At 41.0% G+C, this 17,893-nt stretch overlaps 1 protein-coding gene across 4 annotated transcripts in view; it reads left to right on the top strand.

Annotated features, from left to right (window-relative positions):
- CNTRL (centriolin) overlaps window positions 1-17,320 on the top strand; it is a 35,675-nt gene extending 18,355 nt beyond the window's left edge. For 3 of the 4 annotated variants that reach the window (XM_063353002.1, XM_063352999.1, XM_063353003.1), the window contains 25 exons: window positions 775-954; window positions 1,262-1,441; window positions 2,004-2,120; window positions 2,544-2,688; window positions 2,946-3,085; window positions 3,542-3,728; window positions 3,992-4,302; window positions 4,636-4,844; window positions 5,042-5,234; window positions 5,611-5,741; window positions 5,875-6,015; window positions 6,133-6,259; window positions 6,747-6,911; window positions 7,683-7,842; window positions 8,585-8,700; window positions 9,761-9,978; window positions 10,390-10,547; window positions 10,815-10,888; window positions 11,315-11,503; window positions 12,495-12,720; window positions 13,033-13,238; window positions 14,822-15,097; window positions 15,194-15,256; window positions 15,804-16,007; window positions 16,332-17,320. In XM_063353002.1, coding sequence (XP_063209072.1) covers window positions 775-954; window positions 1,262-1,441; window positions 2,004-2,120; window positions 2,544-2,688; window positions 2,946-3,085; window positions 3,542-3,728; window positions 3,992-4,302; window positions 4,636-4,844; window positions 5,042-5,234; window positions 5,611-5,741; window positions 5,875-6,015; window positions 6,133-6,259; window positions 6,747-6,911; window positions 7,683-7,842; window positions 8,585-8,700; window positions 9,761-9,978; window positions 10,390-10,547; window positions 10,815-10,888; window positions 11,315-11,503; window positions 12,495-12,720; window positions 13,033-13,238; window positions 14,822-15,097; window positions 15,194-15,256; window positions 15,804-16,007; window positions 16,332-16,427 — 4,212 coding nt within the window. In that variant the 3' untranslated portion in view covers window positions 16,428-17,320. The remainder of the gene's footprint in view (window positions 1-774; window positions 955-1,261; window positions 1,442-2,003; window positions 2,121-2,543; window positions 2,689-2,945; window positions 3,086-3,541; window positions 3,729-3,991; window positions 4,303-4,635; window positions 4,845-5,041; window positions 5,235-5,610; window positions 5,742-5,874; window positions 6,016-6,132; window positions 6,260-6,746; window positions 6,912-7,682; window positions 7,843-8,584; window positions 8,701-9,760; window positions 9,979-10,389; window positions 10,548-10,814; window positions 10,889-11,314; window positions 11,504-12,494; window positions 12,721-13,032; window positions 13,239-14,821; window positions 15,098-15,193; window positions 15,257-15,803; window positions 16,008-16,331) is intronic. The other variant, XM_063353001.1, reaches the window with a different exon arrangement.
- The last annotated feature ends 573 nt before the right edge of the window (window positions 17,321-17,893 follow it).

The raw sequence follows: 17,893 nt of genomic DNA, 5'->3' as shown, positions 1-17,893 counted from the left end.
GCTGTTACTCGTAATTAGAACAGGAATATGAACTCTTAGAGTTTTGATTTTCCTGTTGTGCACAAATGTATGTCATGTACTAATTTTAGTTATAAAGAAACTGTAAGCCAGAAAAAGCTTTGAAGAGGAAAAACAAATAATTGACTACTTCTACGCTATGTATACTGTGAAATTCTGGTTAAAGTAAAGTAGCGAAATACATCAGTCATCCTTGCTTTCTCTTTTGGTAAGTGTTAAATGGGGTATTTGACAGGACACATGCTTTACAACCTTTTGTTGGCTTTTATTATATAAAGCTTGCAAAAATGTTGCTTGGAGGAGAAGGGTTTAACGTACATTAAACCTTCCACAAGCAGTCTCATAGCAAATTTTAGCTGTATGATAACAAGGAGAGACCTGCTTTTTGGTGTTCGTGTAACAGTAGTTTGAATTTTTTTTTTTATTAATAGTCTTTATGATTTTTGCCTGATTATTTGCTGAATTAGAATTTAGAGTCAATGATATGTCTTGGAGGCAGCAATGATTTAATTATAGGTACAAAAATATTGCTAGTAATCACCTCAAAAAATCACTATACATACCACTACCAAAATAACTCAGGCACTTTTAAAACGTAATAGTCGCGGTGGCAAAGCAGTTCTTTTTCCTTTCTCTTCTGGCTGCTGGTGACTACACTTGCTAAAAAGTTGTTTCTTTAAATCATTAAAATAGGGTGGCTTTTGGTTGAAAAAAAAGATATTTCTGGCTACTGATTCTAACTTATTTCACTTACAGGTTAAAGCTGAAAACAGGCAGAATAAGAATAAGGTCCATCAGTTAGAGAATGAAATTCAGCATTTACATGAAAAAATAAAGAGCATGGAAGAAATTCAGGGCCTTGCTGATCAACAGCTCCAAGAGGCAGATGAAGAGAAAGAAACTATTCTTGCTCAACTGGAAGATTTAGAGAAAAGGGTAGGAATGAGTAAGAATAATTCCAGGGACTGTGTTTTCTCCTGAAAAAGAAGATTCAAAAACTTATGAATTATTTTGCTTTCTAAGATAGATCAAATACGGGAGGGAACACAGAGGTTAAATGTAACGTCTTTCTTTTCCTTAAATTTTATTGGTTGTCCCTGCTTTAGTTTTTTTAGGTTACTCTTATGTATGCAATACAAAGTGGCATATGTATGGGTGAAAAAAGTCATACCAACAGAAAGTCTTTTCTTCTGTGCTGATTTTTACTTAAAACCTGTAAAACCTATTGTTTTCCTGGTTTCAGAAAAAAATAGAAGATGCCAGGGCACAAATGCAATTTGTCAGTCTAGATAAAGAACTGAAGGAATTAAAGAGAGCAATCATCACTTCAGATAAACTGGCAGCCACAGAGCTCTCCATTGCTAAAAATCAGCTAAAGGCTCTTCATGGGACTGTTCTCAGAATTAATCAGGAACGAGCTGAGGTAAAACAACATTGATAATTATTGCTTCTATATGAGTAGTGCTTTCTCGTGCCATCATAATGGGAGCAGTCCCGGTGACATCTTTTAAATTCAGCTTCAAAGCTTTATTCTGAACTGTCCTGCTGCACCGCTCTTGCTTTGGACAGTCTCTTCTTGAAATATAGTAGATAAATGCTTGAGTAAATTTGGGTATGGAGAGGTGTTCTTGCCATGTGTTAGAAGGTTAGGGAGAGGCACGTTTAATCTCTTATTAACTGAAAGTTAACTAATAGATAATACATTGTTACGTAAGATAGCAAAAAGAAGGGACTATGGAAGTTTGTTCTTACGTTTCAAGCTTTTAAAACTGGGAACCATTTTTGGCTACATTCTAACATCTCCTCGGTAGAAATACCGTAAAGTTAAAAAAGAAGTTAAATTTACATAAACTTTGCCTGGAATTCCAGAACAGACAAGTGCTGATGCTTCTTATTAGTCAGCTTTTCACAAAGCTGAAGGAGACATCTGCAAGATTGTGAAGTATTCTTGCAAACTAAAGCTCAAACTAAAATTTCAATTTTAGGAGATTGAGGAAGCCGAAGAGTTCTGTGCTGAGGCAGCTCGTGCAGCTCGGGATCTTGCCAGAGCAGAAGCAGAAATAGAATTCTTACAACAACTCCTCAAAGAGAAGGAAGAACAAGTAGGTTGCAGATCTGTTTGCTTTCTGTTAGGATAAAATACCAATATATTGCTTCAGTAAGTTTCTGAAAATGCCATATTTAAAGGTGTCTGCCATACCTTTTTTCCTCAGGCTTTCCCTAGTCACAGTGCTCTTCCCTCCCCTGACGTATGACAAAGAACAAAATTAAAACCTCACTGACCAGAATAGCTGAATTTTAAGAAAAACTATCACCTGATCACTTAAATGCCTTTATGTGGCTGTGTCTGTAAATCTTAGCCGTATGAGGGGATAGGAAGAAGAATTTTGTTGCATCGAAGTGGTACATGTGTTTTGCTGAATGAGCATTTTTGTAGGGACAGATGGGCATGTTTGAAAAAGTTTTAACACAGTCTAATTTAAACTGAAGTGCTTTGCTATGATTTAAACTTATATTTTAAACAGTTTCAGCTTGAAATGGAGAAAGCTGGTGAGAAGACTGTTGCATTAAGCTCTCAAAAGTTTGAAATTGATAAATTAAATGAAGTTATGGAGCAACAAAAAGCAGAAATTGACCGTTTAAGATGGTTGTTGGATAACATCAGGACAGGTAAGCTCTCATTTCTCTCCATTTCTCTCCATTTCTTGCAAATAAGCATGGGTGCGTAAGACTTCACTTCCTTCTCCATGTTTCTCGCTGTTTGATCTGAGAAGCTCTTCAGAGCTGTAGAGGCTTATTCCAGGAGAATAAACTGTTCAGGATACCTTCCTGTACAGCTTTATACAGGATACATTCAGTCCTTAAATCACCATGCTTCAGGACTATTATTTGCCTTATAGTCCTGTAAAACTGTGATTAATTTACAGGCAACAAAGATGAAATTGACAACTTACAAGATGAAATTGCAGCGCTCAAAAATGTGCTTTCGCACCAGAATGATTACATCACCAGCATAGCAGATCCATTGAAAAGAAGGGGATACTGGTATTACATGCCATCATCACAGGTCAGAAATAAAAATCCTGTAATGTGGGAAGCAATTTAATATGGGAAAGTCCATTATAAAACTGCTAGGTCTGGGAGGAACTTAAAAAGTACTGGCTGGCATATAAGAGAAATACAGAAAGAACATATGCACAAATGTTCCCCGATAAAGCTTATTACTGTGTAGTAACAGGATTCTGGTTGTTTTAGACAACTATTCAAAATGCAGTACTGTAAATTCATTTAGGTAAAGGTTTAAAAGAGGACATTACAGGCATACGTTTATTGCAAAACAGTGTTTGTCTGAATTTAAGAGAAATACTGTTAAAACATATTCAGTGTTCTCTTTAAAGCACTTCTTTGAAGTGCAAGCAGAGTATGTATAGCCTGTTCGTGAAAAATCAGTGCTTTGTCTACAACAAAACTTATTTTACATGATTTGTTATTTCTAGATTAACGCATATTATTTTTTCTTTAGGCTTCAACTCCTGTTTCCCGCAGCACAAAGGATTCTGGAGTTTGTTTACTGTGTTCTGGCACATTTTCCCCCAGAAAAGGGGGTGGCCAGGACAGGCAGAGCAGGAAGGAAGACTTGCCTGCTCAAGGAGGATGTTGGGTTTATTCACCAGTCAGAAATAGGTTGTACGAAACAAATTCTGGTAAAGGTAAGTCAGTCTCACGCTTTCAGAATGTTTAGGAGCATCCTAAAGATGGACTTGCTTAGAGTTCATAGTGAATATTTTTGATGTGCGTGAATGAATTCCAAATGTTTATTACTGTTGAACTCATTATTCAATTTAAGCAGTGGTTATAGATTTTTGTATATTACATAAAAGGTGTGTTATTTTAAAATGTGCATTTGAATAATATCTTTTTCAGTAAAAGTGATTAAAAATAACTTAATTTTTCTTTCTTTCTTTTGGTAAAGATAGGAGAACGAAAGAAGATAGTGAAGGAAATGAAGAAACTCGTGTTCCCAAAGAGCCTCCTTTTGTACCACCACCGGGTACAGTTATTTACACAGTCCTTCCAGATGGTGCCCCTGTACCTCAGGGAACTGTGGTCTATGGCCCTCCTCCTGCATCAGCAAACGGAGGTTCAGTTGCTCCTGGATCTGTCATCTATGGCCCACCTCCTGTGGGAGCCCCGGTTGTTTATGGCCCTCTTCCTCCAAACTTCACTGTCCCACTCATTCCTGTTGGAGTGCTTCACTGCAATGTGCCCGAACATCATGCTTTGGTAAGATACAGAGCTGTAAGCTGCAGGTTTAACCATGGGCAACTGATTTAGGAATGGATTACGAGCATCTTTTAGCATAGCTTTCTCAAAAAAAAAATGCAAAAACCATAAGCTCATTTTCACAGATTAGATTAGTCCAGTGTTTGTTTGTTTTTTAAAAAAAAAAAAAAGTCTCTGCTAGGAAAGTTTTGAATCTGCAAGAGCTTGCTGATAAGAATGCTCTGTCTTCAGTGCTAATAGTCCGGCCTTTGCTAGCTGTAGCTGCTCTTGTGTCTCAGGAGGACTGAAATAGAAAATAGGTCTTGATTTTGTTGTTCTTTTTCCTGTATGTAGGAGAACGAAGTCTCAAGGCTGGAAGACACTCTGTATTATTTAAAGTCTCGGAAAGACAAAGAGAAATGGTCAGAGGCAGCTGAGCATAAATGCAAAAAAGAGGTGGAAAAATTGCATCAAAATGTTGAAGAACTTCTGCATGAAAGAGAAGAGTTGGAACGTGAAGTAGAAGAGCTACGAAAAGCAGCTCAAAACCATAACAAACGCAAGTAAGAATATTGCACTAGAATGCATTGAAAGTAAGCATGTAGAAATACCTAAATTTCTTCCAATAAAAGTCAATTTTGATTTGGTTACGATTAATATTCTTGTCTGTATAGTGTGTGTAATGGACTAGAACTTCAGGAGGCTTGGGGTCTCTGGTATTTTTTATTTTAATTCCGTGTCTTTCTTCCTGATCTTTTAGGGACTTTATTGAAGGCTATACTGACAACCTTATTGCAGAAATGCAGTTAGAAAAGTCTCTTAAACATCACAAAGATATTGCAGATGAAATTGAGTGTATAGAGAAGACACTTCTGAAACGACGAGCAGAGCTTAGAGAGGCAGACAGGCTACTTTCAGAAGCTGAAGTGGAACTTGAGAGCACACGGGGGAAAGTAAGTAAAGCCGTAACTCTTAAGTACAGAAGGATTTGTATGTTGCATTAAGATTGTTTTAAGCAGAGAATTTTTGTTTGTGTAAGCTTATTTTCACTTGGATAACCTGCAGCCTCTTAAAATGCTTCTATTTGAAAACAAGTCCTGGGGTAACCTGTGCTAAAAGAAAATGTTTCAGTCTGCCAAAGCGGAGGAAGCTTTTCTGCTCTGGACAAGAGAGAAGAAAAGGTTGTACTTCATGGTATACAAAGGGAGAAAGCTCAGGTGGAATATTCAATGCAGGAGGAGTGCATCTTTAGACAGCTAACCTGCAGGTTATGGATGTGGAAAGCATAAGATGGGAATGTATTGTCTCAATCTTCAATTTTTGCTCTAGACTAAAGACACCATTCAAAAGTACAATCATGCCAAACAGCATTTATCCTGTACTGAAGCTGAGGCAAAGGAGCTGGAGCAAAGGGCTCAGGAAATGGCCATTAAACTTGTGAAAGCAGATCAGCAATTAAGGTACGCTCTTCCTGGGAATTCCTGTCAAATGGGGATGAGGAGAAGAACAAGATTCTTTCAAATATCAAGATAGCGCTTTTGGAGAGGGAGGGCTGTTAAAATGTTAATATGTAAGGCATAAATGCTTCTTTAGGTTATTACAGGCAGATACAAAGGATTTAGAACAGCATAAGAGGGAACAAGAAAGTATTTTGAAGGAAATCAACAAAATGCTGTCTGCAAGAGACTCTGAGTTCCAGTCATTAAACCAGAAAATAGGAATGCTAACTGAAAGGTAAGTGTTTTCAATTTACTGTAAACTATTAGATAAAATAAAGATGTCCTCCTCCAATAAGTTACTGCCTGAGGCATTCTTGTTTCTTCTGACTCATGTTTTTATTCTCCCTGTCAGTCTTCAGAAACTTCAAGGAGATGTTGAAGTTGCAAAAGGTAATGAAGAACATCACCTCCAGATCCTTAAAGAAGCAGAAAACCACCTTCAAGGCAAGAAAACTGAACTGGAAAGATTAAAAGATCAAGTAAGGCTTGTCTTACTAACTCTGGACTATCAATTTTGTTATTTTTGAGGTAACTGAAAGCTGAGAAGAGTCTAAGGTTCTGAACTGCCTTCTCTGAAGAATTTAATTCTTAAGTTTATTTTAATGTTGTTAATTCAAATTCTCCTTGTTTTGTCTCATAATTGAGAATGATCCCAATCTCCCTGGCATTTCTGTGTAATAAGCGTTACTGCGTTCTCTATGACAAGTCTTAACTGCATTTCAGAATGAGACACTTACCTCTCTGAGGTACAGGACTGCACTGTCCAGATCAGAACTTAGTCTTTAGTATTAATTATATTATACGGGTTTAACAAAGGAAGCTCATCGCTCTGATGGGATCTTTGTGTTACGCAGTTCGGATGAATCTCTGGCAGGGAAGAGCGTACTGCGCTTGTTCTTGTGTATGTGTGTAGCTACAAAAATAAAAGCCTTCAGATACTTCTTCCTTTGAAATTCTGCATTGTAGATGACTGCTCAGCAACGAGAGCTCTTGTTTCTGGAGCAACAGTTAAATCAAAGAAGAGAAGAGCTCCGTGTCCTTCAAGACTGTATTTCTCAAAAGAAAGGTGACCTCAAAGAAGCTCTTCGAGATGGAGAGACTGAAGCAAATGAAAAGCTGCGCCAAATAAGAGTAACTTTTCCAAATGAGTTTTCAATTCGTTATATCTCTGAAGAAAAGCAAAAGAATAGAAATATCAAAAACATCCCATAAAGTTTCCACAAAATCATTTTTGCTTCCTAGAACCTCCCAAAACCCACTGAAAAATAGAACAAGCAAGTTTACAGTTTTGCGTAGCTAAGACCTTGGTCCAGAAGGACAAATAAGAAGTAGAACTCCCTAGTTCCAGTAATACTTAGAGAATTGGTATCTTGAGGACTAGATTATATTAAATAGAGGTCTGTGAATGATTTACAGTTGCTGAGACAAGGAGCTTCTAAAGCAAATCAGTCTGATCAGTGTACGTAAAACAGAACAAAGCTGGTGTACGTCAGCTGTCTGCCTCTGTCCCCATGACTTAGGAAGGATTCTGTACTTCTTTTCTTTCCGAAGTAAAAACAGTATCAAGGATCATTATATTTGGGGAGGGCTTCTCGTCTGATTTCCTGTTTTAAGGCCTACCTAGTGTTCACGTGAATGATGGTGTTCTGGTCAGACTTGCAGATCAAAATATTTGTAAGATCATTACTTTAAACTGTCAACAAGCAAGACTAATACAAATATTCCCTATTTTTTGTTTGGTTACACCATTAACTGTAACTATCAACTCTGTAATTAAATTGACCCTAATATTGGTGACAGACTTCTTTAATTTTATAAATATTTGGAACTTCCATTTAAAGGAAAAATTTATTTAAAATGGCAAATAATGGCATTCCTTGTAACACTGATGTATTTCCACAGGAAATAAAACTACTTCTGGAAGAGCTTAATGTTGAGAGGAAAGAACTAGATGTCCAGATCAATGAGAAGAGAGCACAGCTTTTGATCATAAAGAAGGATATTGGAAAAGAGGAAGAAAATCTTCAAGGAATACTTGGGCAAATTACCAGGCATAAGATAGGTATGTCCCTGGCTCTGCTAGATAGTATTTTGTGTGGATTGGAAAGACGCTCGGAGCTCGTAGTTGTACATCGCAGCAGTCTTCTGTTCCTCACTCCTTTTTAAACATTGTGAACAACTGCCGAGGAGGAGTTCCCTGTAATTCTCGTAGTCTATGGAGAGCTGACGAGATACCCTCTGCTTAAGCTGAGGCAGTGCTTGCCGCCGCTTTGTATTTGGGACGGGAGTTTTTTGTGCCAGAGAGAAACGTAAACAAATCTGCTGTTGGGACTGCGCAGTTAAGTTCACACTCAAGCAGTGTGTGGCTGGGAGACATGAGCTAGTTGTGCCACATCCACAGAAGAATTAAACGCTGGGATGTGGGGAAAGGGAGGAATCTCCTTCCAAGCAGTTACATCTTGTCAGACTGTGGGAAGTATAAGCAGCGGCAGTTTGTAACTGTTGTACTTTTTCTGAAATATTTTCCTTCATTGTTTATCAGTCAGATCCTCTGTCCCAGACTTACTCCCTAGGCAGCAGGAAGAGCAGGAGACTTGAGGACCTGCAACTTGCTGGTAGAACAGCATCAGAAATAACGCCTGGTGTGTCTGACACAGCAGCTGGAAACGTGAAGAGTTTTTACGGGGATGATACCAATATAGTATCTCTTAATTTTTCCTTGGTGCCTTTTTTTTGCCAATAGAATGCATTTAATGTGCTTGTAATAACCTTTGATTTTATTTTATTTTTTGCATCTTACCTAGAACTGAAACATGTTCTGGAAAACCTGGAGCTTGAAAATAATGAACTTGAAGGTTTGAAACTACAGCATGACCAAAAGGTCAATGAGCTAGAAAAGATTCAGGCTGCAATTCTAGAAGTAAGTATGTCTTCTGTAGCTGATACAGTAACTGGAAGAAGAGCTCTGCATATTCAGTGCTTCTGTTAAGTTCTGGGTAACAGAGTCCCTACACTTCTAAATCAATCAATTTCTAGCCTGATTGCAGCTTATCGCAGAAAAGTCTTAAGTCTGCTCACGCCCTTTAAAATAATGGGATTTTTTTTGTGCATATGATGGAGAGAGGGCAAAAACTGGAAAGCTCTTCTGTGGCTGTTTTCTCAGCGTTAGCTACCAGAGTCTTTTTATCTGGATTCTGTTTGTGTCCTCACTTGCAAAGAGTAAGTATGGAAGACAGCTTAACTCGGCTGAATGATCCTCTCTGCCATTGAAAAGGTATTTTAGCTCAGCTAGTCTCTTCTCTTTTTGACACAGACAGACACTCAACTTTGCTACTAGTGGGCAGAGATCAGCAGCATCCCTTTGGCGGTCTCATCGCAGCTGCAGGGTTGTTAGGTCAGAGGCCGGGACAGCCCGCCTTTACTCAGCTGTGCAATTCCAGAAAATCTAACATGTGTTTGCTAAGACAGCATTTATAAGCATATGTAAGCAGATATCACCTGCTGCTTTTAAAAGACTTTACCTCTTCTCTCTGTACTCTTTCTGTGAAGGACAGGGAAAAGAAGGGACTAATTGATACGCTTGGTACCTTTCTGTTACCACGCTCTAAGTGGTCACCTTACTGCGTTACCTGAGCATCTCGCAGCCCTTGAAGTGGTGGTTCTTTCCAAATCCCTGCGGTGAAGGGATGCCCTGCCCTTACAGATGGGGGGAAACATGGTGGTTAAACTACGATGGAACAAAGAGTTGCACCCCTATCTTCCAGTCCTCGTGCTCTTAATTATCATAATAAATACACTCAAATTAACTGGCACTTTAAGCAGGTATCCCTGTTAGAATGCGGTAGTTGTAGAGGGTTCTCTTGCCCTGCGTATGATCTCTGTGAATGAAAGGTTTTTAAACTGCTGCAGCTACAGTTGTTAGTAACTCGTTCTACTCCTTGACTGTATAAGTGCGTTGTTCACAATGCCTTCTTTTGTAGGAGAAGTTAAAATTGGAGAATATTCAGAGATTATTTCAGTGTCAGCAAGGGGAAGTAGATTGGCAGGAACAACTACTTGAGAAAGACCGTCAGGAAAATGAACATCTGGTTTCTCAAATGCGCGCTTTGCAAAATAATATCGAGTCTTTGCATAAAGAAAAGGAAAAGCTTGAAGACGACTGTCAGAACTTTGAAAAGAAATTGTCACAAACCAGAAGGTGGGGGGAATATTTTTTTCTGCCAAGATCAGAAGTGATGGGAAGTGCTTTGAATGTCTGTTTATCATAATTAAAAATAGAGCTATAACTCTGAGGTGTCCAGTTATACAGAATATGCTGTTTCTTATATCCTGTGGAGGTTTCATTTGAAGTGTGTCTACAGCAGCCTTACAGAAAATACTCAGCAATGAAGCTGATAAACGCAACAGCATTTGTTATATCATGGCAATGCAATGAGAAACGTTATGAAAAGCAAAACGTTAAGTCTTGGAACAGGACAGCTGTCTTGCTCCCATGACTACTCGGTACCATCCCCTTGAGCTGAGAAAACCTTAACTGAAATGCAGCTGGTTTTTAGAGTCCTTGCCAAGTACTTCCAACAAACCGAGAATATACATTCACATTTTACAGAGACTTAACCGCTACTGAGGATAGCAGCAGAGCTGCATTATCCAGCGTAGAAAAATTGGAATTGGATGTTAAAAACCTGCAGCAGGAGGTACATCTACTGAACAAACAAAAAAAATCACTGAATGGAGACATTATTGTTGTACAGAAGGATCTTCAAGGTAAAGATCAATTTTTGGTTTCAAACTGTCACATATATGTAAGAGAAATGTTTTTAAAAGACACATTGCAACTGTACTGTATGATATTAAATATCCAACATACTCAAATATCTACAGGCAGAAAGTATTTAACATGTTGAAAAGATGGAGGTTTTAGAAATTGTATTTCTGTTGTTCACTTTTCATTTATGAAAAGAGATAATTTATTTGTATAGGTATTTCACATTGCTGACTGAAAAAATCTCTTGTTGCCAAATATTTTTCTAGAAAAAAAGGAAGAACTAGAAACACTGAAAGGAGAATTAAATTACTCCAGGCAACAGCTTCAGCTGGTAGAACAGGTTAGTTTGGGTGAGATGTGTATTTATTTTCATGTAGTGAGTAGATTGTTGGGGTGTCATTTATCACAACAACTGACATGCCATCACCTGGTTTTCGTCCAGGCACCCTGGCTCAAAACCAGACACTGCAGAGCTAATAAACAACGAATCGCGTCTTTCCTTGTTCCTGCTGAGTTTGGAGTGCTTTGGGCTATAATAGGTGCCGAACCAAATGAGACTTCTGGTTTGGGTTTTCTGTTGAAGTGGCAGCTGCGATGACTCTCCTGGTCAGATTGTTACTACCAAATTAGAGTGTGTGGCTTTTGGTTTTATTTTTGGGTTGTTCTTTTTGGTGTTGTTTTTTTTTTCTGTGTATTTGTTTGGGTTTGAATTTACCTTCTTTCTAGAAAGCAATGCAGACAGACATTTTATGTCTTTATATTGCAGGATTTGAAAAATAATACAAGGCGTCAGGATGAGTTGCTTAGAGAGCAGGCAGCCCTGAAAGAAGATATCCTACAGTATTTAAGGAAACGTAAGGATTGCCAAGAGAGACAGAAAAAGAGGGAGAACCAATTGCAGCAGCTCCAGAAAGAAATTGAAGAGAAGGAAACAGAACTGGCCAAGCAAGAAGCGGTAATGAGCCTGCTGCCTTGCCTTGCTTTTGCCTGACCTCTAAAAATAATGCAGGCCAAAAAGATTGGGTGCAAGTTTTCAATTAATAAACTTTAAGAAATGCTTTAAGAAGTACTTTAAAGCACTTTAAGAAGTGCCTTAAGAAACATGAAGCCTCATTTTTAGAGGAATAACAGTAAACAAAAAGCTTCAACATTCAGTTGTGGTTTAGTGAAAACTAGTGTGTCACAACGAAGGACTGCGGCTTCCCAGTTAGTGGGGTCATCTTCTACTGAACTGGTAACAGAACTGCTGTAAAATCCGCACTGGCCGGGGTGCGAGAAGGGTTAGTGTGGTGGAGGGCACTGTGCAGTGCGGTGTCTGCCTGCCGAGGAGGCGGCGAGGAGATGGACTAGCACAGATTACTCTCTGTAATGCTGTTCTGTCAGCTGCCAAGATAAAGCAGCTGGGTACAGAGAGCTCGGAGAACTTCCTCCCATGCTCGTGATTTCTCCTGGGAGACGAGCAAACTCTGTAGATTACCTGAAATGATACAATGGATTTCAAATGAAACTAAGCAAAACTTAACTCCAACTGCATTCCATCATTCCAAAACTAAGCGGAAAAAAAAATGCAGGGCTTTTTATTCTGAAGTTTCTGTTTGATCTTGAGTGGATCGCTGTGGCAGCTAGCTCTTCTTCTTCTTCCCTACAGTACTTCTGTGCAAAGCCCATCAGCTGTTCATGAAAATCAGGGCTTAATCATAGATTCCTGCAGTAAAATTCACTTATGTTGGCTGGGCAGTTTCAACAAAGTGTTAACCAAAAAGAACTTGAGGGAGCTGTACTGAGAACGAGGGGCGAGAAAAACTGATGAACTTTTATGTCAGTAGGGAATATTAGACTAAGGGTTTTTCCAACTTATGCTGCTTTAAGTTCTGTAATGTCTTTTGGTGATGGTATTTCTCATCGAGTTGGTACTAGTTAAAGCTTGAGTGGTGTTTTTTTGGCAGATTCTTCATCACCTCAAGCAAGTTTCAGAGCGTGAAGGAAAGAAACTGGAAGAATGTAGTGCTAAAGTAAAAGATCAGAAAATACTATTGGAAAAGGAATTAACAGATAAACAAAAGAAACTGGAGCAGGCAATAGCAAAACTAAGGCTGGCGGAAGAAAACATCAGGAAACTGGAAAAGGAGGAGTCACGATGTGCAGCACTTGAAGAAACTGTCCGAAAAAGCAGTAAGATTCAGTGCACAAATAAATTGTTACCATTTAGGGGTTCTAAGTCTAATGAAACCAACAAATATTTCTGTTAATCTGGCTGGGTTACTAATGCAGCGCCTGGATTGACTCACGGTTAAATTGACTTTTCCAAAGAACTGAAATTCTAAAGCCAACTGGTGTTCCGTCCCCTCTCACCTTCTGTCGGTGTTTTTACAAACCACGGCTCAGCACATAAATGTGTCTGAAAAATATCTAATGTGTATGAAATATACCGAGATACTTAGTATTTCTGCTAATCGGGATTGTTTTTAAAAATGTTAATTACAGAACATCAGGTCTCAGAAAAAGAATTACAATTGCAAAAAAAAGATAGAGAAATACAGTCTCTTCAAGAAGAACTGGAAGTCTCCAAGTCTGAGCTGAACCATCTCCAAGATCAGATAGCATCAGAGAGGAAAAAAGCAGAAAAACAAATCTTGAGCCTGAAAGCGGCAATGAAAACACAAAGGATGCAACTCGAAAGACAACTTCACGTAAGTCCTGGCTGAGATGAGGATATTTGGGGATCTAGGTTATTTTTAAACAGCAAAATGATAAAACACTCCTTTTTATCATAGGAGGAACAAAGTAATGCATGAACTTCATGACTAGACAAAACTTGAGGTGACCAGACTCTGGTATTTCTAGATTGTGCTGCAGAACCCCTCTGGTTACACCTGTTTAATGCTGTTGCTGCCTCTTAACTTGAAGAAACTGTGTTCTGTGGGTTCTCTTGACCCGTCTTTCCGAAGTGGATGCTTACAGTAAAAGGCAGTCCTCCTGCGCGTTCCTAGGAACAAAAGCGTGGAAATACCTGTTTGCAGAGTGACCCAGCAGCTGCTGAACAAGTAGCGCGCGGTAACTCTGAACGAGCCAAGCACCTCGGAAAGGACATTGGCCAGATCCGACAGGATCTCCAAACCCAGCTGTGGCGGAGTGGCCAGACACAGGTGGTTTGAGGGAAAGACGTCCCTTCCAGACAAGTTCACATTGTATTGGTTTTGAATCCCTCCTGTCTGCTGTATCACAGTTAGAAATGGATTACTTAAAATTGCCGTGTGATTTTCCCAAATCTGGGAGAAGTTAAGCTTTGTTAAGAGTCAGGAGGATCAGGCAGCTCGGTAATCCTGGTTTAAAAGTGAACAAACCAACTCCAGCCAGTCAGTCACGTGCGCAGTTCTGGGTGCCGGGCTGCCACGCTCTCACGCGGTATTTCATTTGTCAGACCCTGAAGGCCGTGGCAGCGCGGTGCGGCTGCATCGTTGCCGTCCCAGCACGAGGGGAATTACAGGCGCAGTTTAGGTGTTGGAATGGATCAACGCCTCACCCAGTGAAATGATGCCTGAAAAAGAGACCCTTTTCCTTGGAGGTGGGCTGAGGGTGGAGGGCGTAGGCCTGGCTGTTCGTAAGAGCGATTGGATTTGGGTGCTCCCACGATACGTAGCGAACGCACCATAACACTTGCTGTCAGCTCAGTTCCAGCAATGCTTCAGTCAAGAATTAGGACTCCGGCTCCTGTTTACATTAAGGTTTGGTAATAGGAACTTGGCATAATTAGGGTCATAATTTATGCAAATCACTAAACGTTATCAACACTCAAAGCTACTCAGTAGGCACTTAACAACTTGTTTGTGCCAACTTGGGCCAGCTTTTTCTGCTCTTAATGCTCATTTTGAATTAAAAGGTGATTCTGTGTTGGCTTGGCTCCCTCTAGTCCTTTAAGAAATCGTTTATAAATGGTTTCCAAGCCCTTTAAAAATAGTCCTTCAGAGAAGACTGGTGTTGGCAGCTAGAAGGCATTCAAGGAAGACTGTGCAAGACCAGAGTATGAACAGGTTTAAGTGAACAAGTTGTGTCTTGGTAACTTTAGTTGCCTTTTACCATCCGAGGGGCTTCAGAGGCCAAGTTCAGGTCAGAATTAGGGCTGCGCCTGTTCAGAGGTTTTGTGACTTCTGACTGCAGCAGTCAAAACGTAAACATCTGGGGAATAAGCCTTGTTCGGTTATACAGGAAAATCCCTCTGGGTTGATGCACTTGTAACGTGACAGCAAAATGCTGAGACTGTTCTATGATGTAGGTTAAAACTCCAAACGACCTGGAAAAGAGACAAAGGGAAATGGAGAACACAGCAACGCTGCTTAAACTGGAGGTTGAAGATGAAATTAGGGCGGGGTTTAAACCTTCGAGCCCATCTTCTCTGGAACCGTTGGAAGACATGGAAACCTCTTCTGAAGCAGAGGGCTGTCTGCACTGTGAGTCTGCTAACTCAGGGGAGACGGGTCCCTTTGCTGCCACTGACAAAAGACTCTTCTCATTGGAGGAAAAGTTGGATTTTTCTAAAGTCTTATTAACGGTAAAATGTTTTCAAAAAGTAGCTGCTACTCGTGCTGCAGCTGAGCACGTCGGTGTCGGTGCCTTTAGCTGTAACGCTCTGTTTTGTCTCCAAAAGGATGAACAGTGGCGTGGAGAGGCTCTGCGGGAAAAACTGCAGCATCGTGAAGATCGGCTGAAGGTGACACATCTCTTCCCCTCACACCGGGATTCCCTCGGGTCCCTTTGGAAAGTAACCCAAACGCCCCGGGAGCCTGGGGGATCCCTCTCCAGCTCCGTCCGTTACGACTAGCTGCAGAGTACCTTTGGGTGGGAACACTAAAAGCCTTGCAACTGCATGCTATATCACGATGAATAATTCTAATTAACAGTTAATTGGATTTTTGAGTATCCCAACACGATTCCCTCATTTACGTCGCACTATTTACATACAGATTACAGTTTAGGAGCACACGTGATCATTTCACGTACAGGTGATGGCCGGGTTTAGCTAGAATATACCTGTTGCGCTCTCTTCGAGCAGTTCATGATAAGGGCCATGAAAATAGAGCTTGTTTTTGGCTTGGGAGGAGGGGAACTACTTAAAAATCATTCACAAACCCATTGCCATCTGCATGAGAGTCGTGACATCCCATCCCTTATGGTTTGACCATAAGGTCACCAGATTTTTAAATACAGTCTTGAAAATTACACTGGCTGGCTATAAACAGCAGCGCTGCCGTGTTCAGGCCCAGCTCCGGCAGTGCATGTCCAAGCAAGTGGAAGTGTTAATCAGGGGAAAGCAGCAGACGGAGGGCACCCTGCACAGCCTGCAGCGACAGGTGGATGCCCTGGACGACCTCGTCAGCAGCACTTCCTCGGATTCGCTCTTTCTCACCCAAACCTCAAGTCTGGTTTCTCTTCGTGAAACTCTGAATTTAACAAAAACACAGGTAAGGCTCTGCTGCGCACAGGAATTCTGGTTTGGTGTTTTCTGTAACTTTTAGCTCCCTGGCAGTCTGTTCCAGCCGTACGCGCCCCATCTCGGAGGCACCGCAGGGGTTTTCTGGAGGGGGGGATTGTACCGCACACCTCGTTACTCTGGCAGCAGCCAACTTGTCTGAAAAGGCCGCTTTCCTCAAAGTTGTTTGGTTTTTTACTTTGTCTTAGTGTTTATTCTTTAAAATTCAGATTTTTATTTTTTTAAAGATTAACATGACTCCACTAATTGAAGACGTTAATTTATGACTCAGACTTGTTTCTACTGCTTTTCCTAGGCTACTCTGACACCACTGGCGCACCCCCGCAGGCCCCCGGGGATGCCGGTGGTGGCTCAGACGCTGCGTTCCTGCTCGGGAGGAATTTCTCAGTAAGGCCAGAGGTGAGACGTGACCTCAGCCCAGTTCCAGCCTCGTCACGAGTGTCCCCAAGGCTGAGCTCGGGGGCTCAGGGTGGTGGTGGGTTCTGGGACCGTATTGTCCCTTTCCAGTGAGAGCATTCCTGGGGCTGGGATCCTCGCACTTTTGATGCTGTTCTGGCTCTTTGATGTGTATTTTCAAATTGTTGGCGGGAGCTGCTCGTAACCTCTCACGGCACAGAGAAATCGCCACTGCACTGTGTTAGCAACTCCAGTGTCAAGTTACTGCCATCCTTTGTCTTCCAGTAACACTTTTCTGGTTTTAAGAAGTGCATGGCCTGCATCTCCATTTCAGTTACAGCTACCTCCAGCGCTGGCCTGGTGCTTAAGTGTTCTTTTGTAATGATTTAAGTTAAAAAATACCTTATTCAACAGGTGCCATACATCAGAAGAAAAGCATCAAGCAGCTCCAGAGCTGGCAGCAGGCCTTAAGCAGGGTCAGGGCAGCACAGGCTCCCCCCGGGGAAGCTCCGTTGGGGGTGGCGCAGCTCCCCACACCCGAGCTGTCAGATACCACCCCAGATTTCTACCTCACCACTTCACGCGCCTTTTCAAAAGAGGCGTTTGCCACCACTAACCACCAGCGGGCTGCGGGGCCTGCTCTACTGTGAAGTTTTTGTACGATTAAGTAACTGGGCTTTATGTATATAAGGTTGGTTGGTTTGTTCATTCTTAAATATCTTAAATGTGGATTTAAATGTTTCCAAAACAATTCCTTCTATTTAAGTGTTGGTGCTGGTCAGTTTCCACTTTAAAGAAAACCAGGACAGTTGTCCATTTACTTGTTGATAAATGCATGAATGTTTTAAATACAGTTATTTTTGAGTACTTCCTTGAAATAAACGTGAGTGACTGATGTTTACTTTTATCTGTGGCTGGTTTCTTGTATGTGTTTGTTTGGTTTTAAGTTATTCTCCAGCATTATTAGCACATGGGGCCTCTTTGTCTGGACAAGTTTCACTTTCTGCAATGTGGGTATTTTCCGGCCGCTGGTGGGAGCTCCCTTCTCTGGGGCCTGAGCTGGATCCAGCCTCTCTTCATGGTTAATGGTTTCATAAACAAAGTTCCAAGCAACTTCCTCTTAATTAGTAGTGGAAAAACCACTTTGTAAAGCCTTCAGGCAGCAGAACAAGGGCCCATGAATGCAGGAGATGTCCTGCACAACACCTCTTCCCCCTCCAGCAGGGAGCCAGGACAGGGTGACTCTGCCCTTCTCCTGGGGACAGGCTTTGACGTCATTCTCCAGCCTGCCCTTTCTCATCCACATTATAAACATAAGCCTGTTCCGTGTACCAACTGTCACTTTGTCCCGCTTCCCTGGGAGTGAGCACCGCCCAGCTCCAGTGGCTCCTTCTGGACTCAGCCCTGGCCTGTTACAACTTCATTTTTTGGGCTCCAGCAGAGCCGGGCAGTCTCCTCTTC

This window comes from Chroicocephalus ridibundus, chromosome 15, assembly GCF_963924245.1.
Source record: "Chroicocephalus ridibundus chromosome 15, bChrRid1.1, whole genome shotgun sequence".
Classification (NCBI taxonomy): Eukaryota; Metazoa; Chordata; class Aves; order Charadriiformes; family Laridae; genus Chroicocephalus; species Chroicocephalus ridibundus.
Note: the sequence above shows the minus strand (reverse complement) of the source record. Positions and strands in the feature narration are given on the sequence as shown.